At 32.0% G+C, this 15,588-nt stretch overlaps 1 protein-coding gene and 1 pseudogene across 1 annotated transcript; both read left to right on the top strand.

Moving 5' to 3' along the window:
- Positions 1-1,539: 1,539 nt before the first annotated feature.
- LOC130726506 (6,7,8-trihydroxycoumarin synthase-like) lies at positions 1,540-3,426 on the top strand. The gene is made up of 2 exons (XM_057577785.1): positions 1,540-2,564; positions 2,663-3,426. Exons 1-2 carry the CDS (start codon positions 1,650-1,652, stop codon positions 3,266-3,268), a joined length of 1,521 nt encoding a protein of 506 aa, XP_057433768.1. The 5' UTR covers positions 1,540-1,649; the 3' UTR covers positions 3,269-3,426.
- A 1,259-nt stretch (positions 3,427-4,685) lies between these two features.
- On the top strand, positions 4,686-7,166 carry LOC130721981 (serine decarboxylase 1-like; annotated as a pseudogene).
- The last annotated feature ends 8,422 nt before the right edge of the window (positions 7,167-15,588 follow it).

Genomic DNA, 15,588 nt, shown 5'->3' with positions numbered 1-15,588 from the left:
TCCAACGTTTCTCAGGTGGAGGAGGTTGATCCATCGAATCCATAGCAAGAGAAGCTCGGGCCTCATGAAATTCACGAAGCTCATATAATATGTATCTTAACATAAAGTGTTGTTGTTAATGATATTCTTGACGAAATTTATAGCATGTAGCAAACTAGTAATGAAAAATTGTCCATCATTGAAGATAAAATTCTGTTACTAAAATTTCAAGAAACTGAGTTTGTTTGTTTTCAGTTTTAGTTTTTTTGGTATTTGAAAACAGTTTTTAGAAACTTTTTTCCAAAAGAAAAGAAGAAAAAAACTATTTGAATGATTTGCTATCCAACATTAAAAAAACTAAAATTTGAAATCTAAAAATTAAAACAGAAAACATCTCTTACCCATTCTAATTTCTTATTTGGAAGCATCAGTCAGTACATTTCATTAATAATCGGTGACGCTATGGTCCGTCACAAATGGGTGGATATGGTGACTGGTGTATTCCGTCACTCTTAAGTTTTTTTTAAAACTTCCGTCACTCTTAAGTTACAAATGACTTTTCATAACAAATTAACTATGGGGTATTCTATCACAACTTTCGATTTTTTTGGAAACTTTTGGCAGCAAAAGTCAGAACTTGCAGGGATAAATTAATATTGGAACATCTATACCCGTTAATCCATTTTTTTTTTGGCAAATTGGAAAGATAAATTGCTTCTTCCAGGAATTGTACCGCCGGGACAAATAATTAATGACCAGATTTTGAAAATTTTAGTTGTTAACAATCTTCAATTTTCTTTGTTCCCGAGCAAGGTGCTTGCTGTGGTACCTTAATTTAAATGAGGGTACGGTATCTTAAATGATGTAAAACCTCTTTATCTCCAAATTTTTTAACTTTTAAAAGTTTCTAGCATCATCATTCATGAGCATTTTAGTAGATTATCTCATTATCTTATCGTTTTACAAACACCAATTTCCATATCTCGCCCTTATTGCCGTTAATAACTCTCTTATTCTTACATCGCATACATTTCTACTTCCACCACTAGATTCTGACTTAAAAAGAGCGGCAACAACCGGCATGACATCTAAGATTCCAACAAAAGTTAAAAGATCTAATCTTCTCTATTTCTCCGCCCTTCAATTTCACAATTTCACCTAGTCGAAGTACCGTACCCAAAAAAATTTCAGGGTACCACAGAATTTGCCCCCGAGCAATTATTGAAACAAGTAGAATATAAAAATCACCTAATAATTATCATGATAGTAATAAACTACACTTACGGTCTCCACCAAAAGTTTCCTCATATTTAATATGCATGAATTCCAAAACATGACATATTTATCTACCAAAAACGTAACATATAATAAAATTTGTTTATTTGTGATCGAGCACAAAAAAGAAGACATTCAATTCTTACTTGTGTCTGTCTACCACAATTTGACTTTGCATTTCAAACGTGATATATTTCCTAGTAGCTAGACTTATTATATTATATGATATCCGAAGCAGCAGAGGCATGTAAGTATATAAATAGGATTAGAGAGCAGGAACAAAAACATAAGACATTTGATCTATCCCTTCTTAGGTTCTTACACAGCGAAAAATCAAAATCAGCTGATAAGATATTTATTCAATTCCCAGCTTGATCTGTCTTTGTGTCTGCAAAATGATACTGTCATTCTCATTTGTTCAGTACTTGGTTCTAGCTCTTCCTCCTCTGTTGCTATTCTTCATTATCCTGTTGAAGAAGAACAAATCCAGCAACAAGAAACTTCCACTTCCACCAGGTCCAAGAGGCCTTCCTATCATTGGTAACCTTCATCAACTTGACAGTTTAAATTTCCATTTTCAACTCTGGAACCTCTCAAAGATCTATGGTCCAATTTTTTCCCTTCGATTCGGCATCAAGAAAGCCATCATTATTTCCACACCTAAAATGGCCCAAAAGATCCTCAATGACCATGATCTTGCTGTTTGCACCAGAGCTCCCACACTTAGCCAGAAAAGAATTTCTTACAATGCCATGGACATGAATTTTTCCCCATACAATGATTACTGGAGAGAAATCAGAAAAATTGCAGCCATACATTTCTTCAGCGCCAAAAAGGTCTCTAGCTTTTCCCCTGTAAGAAAATCTGAGGTCAAGCAAATGATTAAAAAGATATCTAGCCATATTTCTTCTTCCAAAGTCACAAACTTGAGTGAGATCATAATGTCTGTGGCAAGCTGTACTATTTCCAGGATTGCTTTTGGGAGAATCTATGATGAGGATGGAGCTGAAAACAGCATCTTCCATAGCCTTCTTGTTCAGGGACAAGCCATGTTTCTAACCTTCTTCTTTTCAGATTATATTCCTTTCATGGGGTGGATTGATAAACTCACAGGCTCACTCGCTCGTCTTGATAAAACTATCAACTCGTTCGATGCCTTTTTCCAACAAGTCCTTGACGAGCACCTCGATCCTAATAGGATCAAAGATCAAACCCAGGAGGATGATATAGTTGATACGCTACTCCAGCTTAGAAATCAGGGTTCCCTCTCAATTGATCTCACCGATGAACACATTAAAGCTTTCATGATGGTATGCATCATTTAATTTAATTTTCATTATTAATTCATATACTCTTACATTTATTTTGCCCAACACACCTACTTAATACTTGCTTTTCTTTATCATAGGACCTTCTTATAGGATCAACTGACACGAGTGTAGCCGCATCAGTTTGGCTCATGACTGGATTAATGAAGAACCAGACAGCAATGAAGAAAGTCCAAGAAGAAATAAGGAATCTTTGCGGCAACAAAGACTTTATCGATGAAGTGGATATTCAAAAACTTGAATATTTGAAGGCAGTTATAAAAGAGACACTCAGATTTTATCCGCCGGCACCGCTAATACCAAGAGAAACAATGAAAAGTATCATCGTAGATGGGTATGAAATACCGGCCAAGACAATAGTTTATGTGAATGTTTGGGCTATCCATAGGGACCCTGAGGCTTGGAAAGGCCCACATGAGTTTAATCCTGACAGATTCTTAAACAAGGACATAGAGTTTAAGGGACGAGACTTCGAGCTCATTCCGTTCGGTGCTGGGCGTAGAGTTTGCCCTGGCATGCCACAAGGAATCGCCACGTTAGAGCTCATAACTGCAAACCTACTAAATTCATTTGATTGGGAAACACCTCCTGGGATGACACGGGAAGACATTGATGATGAAGGGCTACAAGGACTCGCCCGACACAAAAAGAATCACCTTTGTCTTGTTGCCAAGAACCGTATGTGAAAGTCAACATGACTTACAATGATGCAATTTTTTTCCCTCTTATCTTTCACTTGTTTACCAGAACCATTAGTGAAAGTCTATTAGACTTCTAATGTTCTAATAATGTAATTTTAGTTTGGTTTCTCATCATTGAAATGAAATTCTAAATATATTTCCTATGAGTTTGTATTGCGACCATAAACATATAATTCTAAATATAATATTTTTCTGAACCCATTTTTAGAATTTTATATTAAAATTGAATAGTAATTATTTTAAAATAAATAGGGTTTTGTACTTTTATAAATAAAAAAAAGGATAATGATGGAATTTAATAAAACGATAAGGTTAAAAATGAGAATAAATTCAATAAGCTTTAAGCTATAAGCTACCTCATGTAGCTAACTAAAAAAAGTTTTTTACCAAACCCTAAAAGAACATTTAAACTAGTTAAGTAAGCTTTAAATTAGCTGAAATGTCATGTTAAACATAACCGTTGTAGATGCATTTATTGTAACAGGAAAAACACATACGTAACAAAATGTGATCAAATTTTATTTACAGTGAAAAGAAATTTTATCAACCAATTTGCTGAAGTCTCTTGTTCCACTTCGCTTTCATTCATCCTCTTTCATCTTGTACAGTTGTACCAAGAAAAAAAGAATCCCTTTCATCTAATTTTTGGATGAAGCATTTGAGGACCTAAAATGCTTCCTTCAAGTCTTGGATTAAACATTTTAGGATGAACGAAAGTAAGTGGAGCATGAAGCTTTGTTGATAAATTGTGTTGTCAAGGTTTGTGTTTCTGCAAATGAACTACATCACAATCTATGAAGTGTTTTTCGTATTAAGTACATGTTGATAATGTTGATGAACTAACCGTCTCTTTGTTTAATTAAAAATATATTAGCATTACCGATGACAAAGTCGTCACTAATGCCGTCGATATTATTATAACGACAGATTGCAGTTGTAAGTAATATAGCGACGCTCTAAACCGTCGGTAATAATTATCAAGAAATCAAATACTTCAAATACTTATGTAGTATTAAAATCCCTATCCTTTAGTCCAGGCCATTTTCATTTTCAGCGTTGATGAGTCCATGCATGATTGAATTGATAATTAAGTCACATGTAGCTAGTGATATATATGTATATATATCCTGTTACAAATGGAGTTAAGACTTAAGACAGTCGACTAATTTTGACTCATATATATGTGTAGATAAATAAATTAATACTATATGTTAGTTGTCTCAAATAGAAAAGAGAAAACACATTTTAGTAACCGGTCAATACTCGATCGATGTATAGATTATAGTAATGGACCCACCAGCGTAAGGATTTTCTGGTTTCGGGGTACGTGCAGGGAAGCAGCAGTAGCACCTTATATATATAAGTGCACTCCAAAGTTCCAAACAACACACATCAACATAAACAGAACTGAAAATACAGTGGGCTAGAGAGAAAGCAATACAGAGAGAAAGAAAGGAGAATTCAGATATATTCAGAGACATGAAGGATATGATTCTTGAATCCCTTTTACCATCAGGCAAGAATTAATTCAGTCTTCCCCTTCTGCATCCTTTTACTGGTTTCTTTTCTTTCCTTTTTTTTTGGATAATGTATGATTTGAATCTCTATATATAACAACACCTATAATTATCTGTTTTTGTTTCTAATAAAGCTTTTATTTAGTTTTAATCCTACGAAATATTAAAACCATGAGATTTTAGTCTCTCATATCAATATCTTTTGACATTCCAGCATTCAAAGAGTATTTACATAAAGAGGTACCAAAAAACAACATGCCCTCAGCAGGAACAGAGAAGAATTGGGAAATTCAAGAGAATGAAGGACATATGAACCTTAACATCACCAAGTGCTTCGGGGAATCACGTACCAATTTGTCTAAAACAATTGCTAAATATGTGGTGAAGCTAAATCAAAACAAATCGCAATGTTTAGGTATGTTGTACTGTACTTATACATAGCATATGATTATACTTAAACTTTTTATATAAAAGCTTTTATATCGCAAAGTTTGTATCCACATTTGTGTATACGACATTTTCACTAACACTATCCATCAAAGCAGGCTTCCCAGTTAATCAAGAATTTAACTATGACGCATTGACACCGTTGTTGCATTATCACTTAAACAATGCTAGCGACCCATTTCTCGGGAGCGGCTATGGTCAAAATTCAGTAGAATTTGAAGTCTGTGTACTTGATTGGTTTGCAAAACTATGGCAGATGGAGAAGGGGGATTATTGGGGATACGTTACAACCGGTGGAACTGAAGGAAATTTACATGGAATTTTAATGGGGTAAATTTAATTTGTTGAATTTCATTTCTATATAGAATTTTCAAATTTTACTAATAACTAGAAATGAAGCCCTTAGAATAGGTTTATATATGTTCCAAACAAGATCACTAAATTGTGTGTTTACTGTATGTAGGAGGGAAAAATTTCAAGACGGAATTTTATATACCTCAGAAAACTCGCATTATTCATTATTCAAAATAGCAAGGATGTACAGAATGCAATGTGTAAAGGTCAACACATTAGTCTCGGGCGGGATTGATTGTGCTGATTTAAAGGCTTTACTTCTATTGCACAAGGACAAACCAGCTATCATCAACCTAAACATAGGTATGTTATCTTTGATAATTTACTTTATGCACATCACACATAAATATTTTCCCTCAATATAACCCATCTACAAAAATATATGGACGCTTGACTAAATCTATTTTCCTTTTGTGTACTTAAATATATAGGAACAATTATGAAAGGAGCAATTGATAACATTGATCTCGTAATAGAAACACTTGAGGAATGTGGCTTCCCTCAGGATCGATTCTATATTCATTGCGATGGAGCTCTATCTGGAATAATGTTGCCGTTTCTTAAACAAGTGAGTGAAGACTATTAACCTAAATTCTAAGTTTAATCAAAGTATTACTTCGATGTCTCACATACGAAGAACAATGAGAAAGTGCAATAAATTGTGAAGAACTACACAAATGCTACATATAGATAAGAAGTGCATGCCTGTATATAAAAGCATCTAACTTTTTTTTTAGTATAAACATGATTCCTCGTTCAATATAACTCATTTTATAATATTGTGTGGATGATCTACAGGCTCCAAGGATTAACTTCAAGAAGCCCATTGGAAGTATATCTATTTCTGGCCATAAGTTCTTAGGATGTCCAATTCCTTGTGGTGTTATATTAACACGTTCAGAACACGTCAACGCTCTATATATCTAGAGATATTGAATATATTGAATCAAGGGATGTCACAATCACAGGTAGCCGTTGTGGGCTTGCGCCAATCTTCCTTTGGTATGCACTCCAAGAAAGGGGTTTAATAGGACTTAAGAGAGAAGCACAAATGTGCATAACCAATGCACAACACTTATTGGATAAACTACATGATAACGGTATTGGTGCCATGCGAAATGAGTTTAGTAATACCGTTGTGTTTGAAAGGCCTCAAGATGACTTTGTGCGAAAGTGGAATTTGTCATGTGAAGGAAATGTTGCACATGTGGTCGTGATGCAACATGTCACTATTGAAATGATAGACTCCTTTGTTAGTGAACTTGTTAACAAACGGACCATTTGGTTTCAAGATGGATTGCCTCCTTGCATTGCGAACAACATTGGTGGTGAAAATTGTGCTTGTGCAGTGCATAGCTCATTTTGACGGGGAAGAATGCTTTGTATAAGAGGGAAGAATGCATTGCCAAAATGGGTGTATTCATCAACCATTAGACTCTTTTTACTTTTTTACAAATATTCATAGATTTTTTTTTAAAGCAAAACAAAATTGTATTCCAAAGAGAATCTTGAGAACAATTCTCTCAACTGAGTATATTGAAGATACACCTGAAACTTATCTTGTAGTTACCTCTTTCAATTTAGGCTTAATTGCACTTTTGGTCCCCCAACTATGGCCTTCCTGCGCAAATCGTCCATAAACTTCAAAATTAGCAAAAAACGGCCCTGAAGTTTACACCTGGTTGCAAAATTGGTTTTCCATCCAACTTCCGTCCAAAATATAACTGAAAATGATGACATGACATTTCTAAATTAATTTTAACTGAAAAAAATAAATTTTTAATTAAATAACAGCCAGGTATTTTTAAAAAAAATCAAAAGTATTTTTAAGAAATTCAAAAATACCTATTTAGTAATTAATGATTAGTGAATTAGTTAATTAAATCTTCTTCTTTCATCTTAACCCTATTCATCTTCAACTTCTTCTTTCAGAACCCAAATTCCAGAATTTCAGATCCCATCATTCATCTTCTTCATCCTTTAATTAAGAAACAGAACCCATCTCGCCTTTTCCCTGCACCAGAACCCATCCCTAAATTAATTATATGCGTACACCCTAAATTAATGATTAGAAACAGAACCCATCTTCTCCATCTTGGTTCTACTCTAGGTTTCACCCTCCACCACCTCCCTGAACCAGATCTGCGTGGCGAACCAAAATGACGGTGATGAGATGGTGAAGCTTGCGGCCATGGGAAAGGGAGGAGCTTGGTGGTTGGCTGTGCAGATCTATGGATGGGCTGACTGGGTTCGATGTGAATTTCGTCACAGCCTTGGGAGCGTTTGATAGCGGCCAAGAGGGAGTTTGACACCGGAGGCTCATCCGCCGTCGGTGAGCTTCTCGACAACGGACAACTCCAGCACACGCAGTTGGAGCTGCGGCGGCGAAGAGAACTTCCCGCAGCATGGTGGGCCGCAGGCGTCGCGGAGGTTGGAGGATGGCATAGGAAGGAGGGCCGACACGGCGTGGCACCGGAGACGCGCAACTACCACCGCGTCGTCCAGCGCACGCTCGGCCTCATTCGTGTAAAGAGAACCAAACACACATCGGTCTGTATCTCACGAGAGGTGATGGTTGGCTTCTTGTTGTACCATTGATTCTCATCTCTTCGTGTTTGTGCACCATAGCAGAACCAAGATGGGTTCTATTTCTCCTAAAATCGAAGATGGAACAGCCAAATCTGGTTCTACCACCGCCACCGCTCCTTGGTACCACGTTGTGGTCGTAACTCGTCCCTAGTGGGTTTTGGGAGTTGCAGCAGGGATGAAGTTTTGGGTGATTTGTTTGGGGTGATGATTCTGGGTTCTTCATTCTGGGTTTTGGGTTGATGATAGAATTCAGGAAAAATAACTTAGATTTTATTTTTATGACAAACACTTATTAATTTCCTTTTAATTGGTCAGGCAATTTCATCTTGTATATATGCGGTGATGATGACGGGTATTTTGATGATGATTTTGGGAAAGGTTTCAGTGATGGTGGTATTTTGATGATGTTAGGGAAAGAGGTTGATGAAAATGCTCACTGTAATGTTGAGGAAGATGAAAAAATTTAGTGACTGAATTGTGAATTGTGACGGATTATCTCCGTCACTAGTCCCAAAAATAAAAATTCTACTTCTTAATTAAATTATTAATATTTTTCAATTAAAATATTATTAAATAATACCACATCAGCAATCTGTTAGATTTTGGACGGAAGTTGGACGGAAAACCAATTTTGCAACCGGGTGTAAACTTTAGGGTCGTCTTTTGCTAATTTTGAAGTTTGGGGACGATTTTCGCAGGAATGTCATAGTTAGGGGACCAAAAGTGCAATTAAGCCTTCAATTTAATTGGCAAAATCACGTACGGTGACAAAATTCAGTTGCAAATCCATAAAATTATTGTAGTATATGTGCTTTGGAATAATCACTTACAATCTGATTAATTTTTTATTCAATTTTAAAATTACTCTGTTTTAGTGAAAATAAACTGTGTATAAAATTTAACATAATATCATGTGTGATATGAGAGAATTCAAAATCAAATCCTTTATCGGCTTTTTCAAAGTTATTTGACCTTTCAACTCGTTCGATGTCTTTTTCCAACAAGTCCTTGATGAGCACCTCGATCCTAATAGGATCAAAGATCAAATTCATGAGGATGATATAGTTGATACGCTACTCCAGCTTAGAAGTCAGGGTTCCCTCTTATCTTTTTCTTATTTACAAGAATCACATGTGAAAGCCACTATTCCTTATAATAATGTTATTTTAATTTAGTCTCTTATCATTGATGTACAATTTCTAAATGTGTTTCTCTCTACCACATGTTATCCATCTTTATTTTTTCACTTCTCTTCCTCCGTCTCTCTCCCTGGTCTGTCGCCATCCGCCTTGTCCACCGTTGTTTTCTCAATTTTCTGTTCCTCCACTGCCACCTTTCGCCCATCATCCTCCTTCGCCGCCCGTACAATACCCACACCCTTACTACCATGGTACCACCCCTCCCCGTCTTCCACCAAGTTTGTTGCTACTTTTCCCTCCGCCGATCCTCCAACATCACATCCGCCCCCTCCGCTGACTCTAGATCTGCCCTCCCCCACAACCAGATCAGTCCCCTATCCATCACTATGTGATCCCCATCCACCGGAACGTTAATCCTTCCCCCAACTCCACCAGATCGGTCATCCTCTCACCTCCACCTCTCGTTTGGCCACCCCCTCCACTTGTTATGCAATTGTTTGTAGAAACCATTTTTCTTCCAAACCTTATTTTCATGAGCCAACATAGATCATGGTTTGGAGATACAAACTTTTCAATAGAAAGATGCGTCCCATTGGGAATTCTAATTTGTTTGTTCAAATAAATTTTGGTCTTGGGGTTGTCGTTTGAGTCGACTGAGAAACCAACGCAATGATCCCCTAAACAAGTTATTACTTTAGGAAAGAACTTTATTCCTCAATGCATGATACCACGACACTCCAAAAAGTTCTTAGAGATTTCTATTGAGAGGTTGAAGACGAGCTAGGTAATTGCATGCAACTAAGGTTATGGAGAAAAAAGCTAATAAATAGCTGAAAATGGTGAAATAAATGAATAAAGACTTAAAGTAAAGGCTGAAAGAATAAATAAAGGCTGACATAAGTAAATAACTAATGAAAATAAACATAGAAATACGGGAAACTAGATATAATACCCGTGTGTTGCACGGGTTTACTTACAATATTTTTATACAATAGATATAACACGTTGTACGGGTTTATTTACAACATTTTTAATATTGTATAAAATGATTATCACTTGAATTAATACATAAATATTAAAATATCTTTATTATGAAATAAAATAAAAATTGTGTTTATAACCAAGAAAATTAAAATCAGATTACCAAAAAATAGTTAAAATCTTTGCTATTGGTTCATGTATTTTAATACAAATGTAGGACGCTTTTACTTCTTAATGTATTTAATGATTTTTTACGTTAATTAAATTAAAAAATAAAAATATTATGACTAATATATTTTTTTATTTTTTTAAAGTAAACAAATATTTTTATATCATTATATTAACTCATATTAAACTTCCTATCACAAATAAATATTTTTTAACTCTTTTTTTGTGCTTACATGTATCCTCCTTTCTAGGCAATCCTGCTCGAGCCAAGAATTTTCACATGTTGGTGGAGTTAACTTTTTCAACAAAGGTTTTCATCCATAAAACTCGAATCTGAGACATTGCTTAAGGGAAATCAAGCATCCACATATATTTTTTAAAATCAATGTTTTATTAAGATATTTATTTGTATAAATTATTTTCAATATTTTTTTATCATTATATAACTAAAATTGTTCACATGTAAATTATGGGTACTTTTATCAATGTAATTTTTTTATTAGAGTGTTTGTTTCATTCTTTTTTGTTTCACACTTTTTTAAATAACTAAAGTGTTATGTTCCGTTCTACCTTATACAACAAACTCATAAATTATTTGGTAGTTGATTAACTTATTGCGTTGTAAATTTTGTTGATCTGTTTTTATTTTAATGTATATAATACAAAATGAATTTTTTTTATTTCTCTATGTATTTGTAACAAACTTTCAAGTGAGTTTTACATTTAGTAGGTAGTTGAATAGTTAATGACTTAAACAATTTTATTCATTTTTAATATTTTAATTTAATGTATTTCATATGAAAGTTCAAAGTGACTTTTACAATTTAGTAGGTAGTTGAATAGATTATGATTTAAGAAATTTTATTTAGTTTGTAATTTTATTATTAAAGGTATTAATACAAAATAAATGTTTTACTATTTAATACATTTAATGTAAAGGAGTGCAAAAAACTCAAGTCTCCTTTACATATAGATACTAGTATTTTTTACCCGTGCGATGCACGGGATATTCATTTTTATTTATTTTATGTGTTTTTATGATTTTTGTGTTATTTTCTAAAATATATTTTGTATTTATATATTATTTTTATATTAGATTTTTTTAAGTTTTGTTTTGTGATAAATGTGCTTTTTGTTGTCATGGCATGGTGATGGATTTATTGTGTCTGTGTGTCTTGTGTCCCTTGATAAATGTGTTTTTTGTTTTGTGATACATGTGCTTTTTTATGTGAGATAAAAAAAATCAGATAGCACGGAGTTCATACGTACATCGAGATGGATGAACAATCTCATTCATTTATATAGTAAGCAATCGGAAATGAAGTTATAGAAGCAAAATGATTTTTTCCCCTTGAACTTAATCCTTAAATTTGGTGTCATGATTTGATACTTTGATGTGAGATTTAAATACAATTTTGAAGGTTATAAACTTTTCAACTTCTATATAACTACTTAATGACATTAGTTCATACTATGTAACCACTGTTTTTTTGTGAGGGTAAAACAAAGAAAACTTATTTATGTTTATGATAATGATGTGTAGCCAATATATATTTTTTAAATGAATTTCAGAAACATTTCTATCTATTTTTAATTTTAAATTCAAATTTGAAATTAATTTATTGTTCAATACTATTTTTTAAGTCACAAATAAATTGAAGTGCCTTGTTAAGAATAGTTTGTCAATTTTATAAATTATATATAATAATAAGCACATGTAAATATAATTGTAGAAGCGGAATTTTTTTTACCTTATGGATTTAATTGTTGAATTGTGTCATGATTAAGCACTTTGAAGTTGGGTTTAAATTCAATCTTTAAGATTTTTACTTTTTGAGCTTCTACATAACTCCTAAATGATATCAATGCATAACATATAACTATTATTTGCATGCTTATATTTTAAATTTTATATAATATAATAAATAGATATATTAATTTCTAAGACCTTCACAATATTAAATTTTAAGACATTTTAATAATATTTTTATATATTTTTTGTTTTTGTACTTTTCAAATCATTATTTATAAATTTTACTTTATTTTTATATATTTAGTTTTATAATTTAAATTAATAGATATATAAACAATATGTATTTTATATTTGTTTATCCACGAACAAAATAAATCACAGTTCTAAGAAATTTTCCTTTTCTTAAATTTTAAAATCAAATTGTTAATTTTCTATTTGTTAATTTGTTATTTTTTTTTTATTTTAGACTCATCAGAATATAATGTTTTTTATATATTAAATTTATGTAAATGTTACACATGTTTTATGGAGTTGGGGATTGTAAAAGTTTTTTGCCTCATGGATTTAGTTCTTTATTTCTTATGATGACTTGACACTTTGATTTGATATTTAAATTCACTCTTGAATGTTACATTTTCTATCTAACTTTTAATTTATTTTTTAATTAAGGTTACAAAGAACGGTCAAGATGAACACTAACGAACGATCATATTGATCTCCGATAAAATAATCTACACAATTACAAAAATATACATGGTAAAAATATATATTCATGAGTCATGGTTAATTGTAGGACAATTTTGCCCCTCGGGTTGCCAAACTTCTTATTTATATTATATATATATATATATATATATATATATCATCACCTAAATACTATCCCATTTTTTCCAAACAAATTATGCCCTTGAAAGATAGAAAAGTCACAAAAAGTCTTTTAACATTGTTTGCAATACCCCAATGCAAAACTTATATTTCTCCATCAATGTATTCTCTATGTCTTCAAGTAATCTCATCGCATAACACACGTCCTTGAAGATGTCATGTGTAACTTCATATGTTTAATTTTCTTATGCTTGAAAATGAATGAAAGCCCCTTTGTGAACTTTAGCAATAACCTCAATTAATATTCACTATTTTTATACTTTATAATTCCTCAAAATCTGTGTTATTTTTATTACATCTATTAAAAAAAGTTTATGAATTAAAAGAATAAAATTTAGCATAGATATAAGATATCACAAATTTGATTTTTTTTTTTACCATGAAATAACGCAAAGTCCTATTTGTAAACCATAACAAATTAGGAATATTTAGTTATACATGAAAGCCACCTTGAAATCAAAGAGGAAATCATTAGGAAATCAAAGAGAAAGTTATAGCACATTTAGACATTCTCTGGTTGTATTTTACTATCAAACTCTTGCTTATATATACCTGAAAAATGACTAAAAGTTTGTGCCTTAATCGAATGTAAATACCTCACCATGGGCTATGTGAAATGTATGTGTTACTAAATTATATAGTTGTAGGAAAATGGTTAGTGAAAATTTTATTTTTTTGGAGTGATATTGTATTTATCATTAAAACCACCACCTCTAAATTTTATGAATTAATATTAATATTGATTATTAAATAATTAATAATTCTCTAGATCAAAAATAATTAATTGTGTCATATGGAATCCCATAACTTATATTAATTAAATACGGATGAGCTGAATAATAATAAACGGATAGTTAGAAGGTTATATTTTATATTTGGCATTTTAAATAAAGGCATGTATAATTAATTGACACAATAATATTTAGTATTTATATAGTTGCGGGGAAAAGAGATAGTGGGAAGGTTATTTTTTATATTTAATATTATTTTCACCACCACCATTAATTTTTATGGATTAATATTATTTATTATTTATTTATTAATTCTATAAATTCAAAGTTATTTTGTGTGTCCTATGTATTGTGTAACCGACGTTTTTTTTAGAAAAGAAAAAAAAACATCGGTGTGTAATATTAAATATGATTTTAAAAAGAATTGGTGAAGATGAAAGGGCTAGTCCAATATTTATTTTGCATTCTCATATCAAATTTAATACTTTTTTAGAATCTAATTTAATGATAAAACTCATACCTCTAATTGTTACAGATTAGTATTAATATCAATTGAAAAATTCTATAAATCAAAAATAATTCACATGTCTCATTGAGTTCTATAACTAATATTAACTAAATACACAATATTACAAATATGTTATCCGGTCTATGAAATTTTGTCACACATATTCACTTTTTAAAGATTAATATTAATATTAATTGTATGTTTTCTAAAATTTAAAAAGTCTATAATTTCCTATGGAATACCATATAACTATTATTTTTATTTTGGTGAGTAATTTTTGTATCCATATAAAATGTAATGTCAAAACATCCACCTTCATTTTCTTTTATTTCAAACTTGAAAAGCAAAAATAGTTGTAGGAAAAAGTGCTAATGGAATGTTTTTTCTGCATTTATATGCAATTTAATGTGAAAACATCGAATTAAAAAATTTTATTATATAATGAATCCTTCCAAAAACTTCTGCATCTTAAAGAAGACAAAGAGTTGTATGTGAGAGAATTTAACAGATGCAACATATTGTGGAGTGCAAAGAATTCATTAGAATTTACTATATTAGTTTATCATTAAGGCATACAAAAAGTGCAAGAAACTTATATGTTTTCAAAATAATACATGGGAAGAAGGGAAGCAATAGCGGCAAAGTCTGAAAGAAGAAAACAGTGAAACAAAATCAGTTAAATGTAAAGGGAGAACGAAGACTTCATCATATTAGATTAGAAGAAAAGACAATCATTTGGTTAAAATCTAAATTACGAATTAACACTAAATTTTACCGCAATGAAAGATTAGGAATGAGAAGAATGAATGAGAAAAAAGAAGTCCTACTGAAAAGAACATAGCCTGAGAATGAAACGTGAAGAAAAAATGATGGTGAAATCAGAATAAATAAATCAAAAGGGAGAAAAAATGGGCTCTTACCTGATGGACGAAGTTAATTGAGAAGAATATCAAAGCCTAAGAATGAAAGTGATGAAGAATAAGTGGTTGATGAAGTAGAAAAGACGAAGAAATTTTCTAACCTGATGGAAGATCTTCTTATGGAGGGATCATGCTATTGGAGAATCTAGACGGGAGAGATTTCTTGCATAGAAATAGAGATTATGGAGGAAAGATGAATAGAATTTAAAAGGAGAATGGAATGACGTTTCATATATAAGAGAAAAGGAAGAGACTCTTACACGTATTTTTGTAACCAAATTAAAGAGTTACAAATGCAACAATGAAAACAACT

Source organism: Lotus japonicus, chromosome 6 (assembly GCF_012489685.1).
Source record: "Lotus japonicus ecotype B-129 chromosome 6, LjGifu_v1.2".
NCBI classification, from domain to species: Eukaryota; Viridiplantae; Streptophyta; class Magnoliopsida; order Fabales; family Fabaceae; genus Lotus; species Lotus japonicus.
This window is presented reverse-complemented; position numbering and strand designations above follow the sequence as displayed.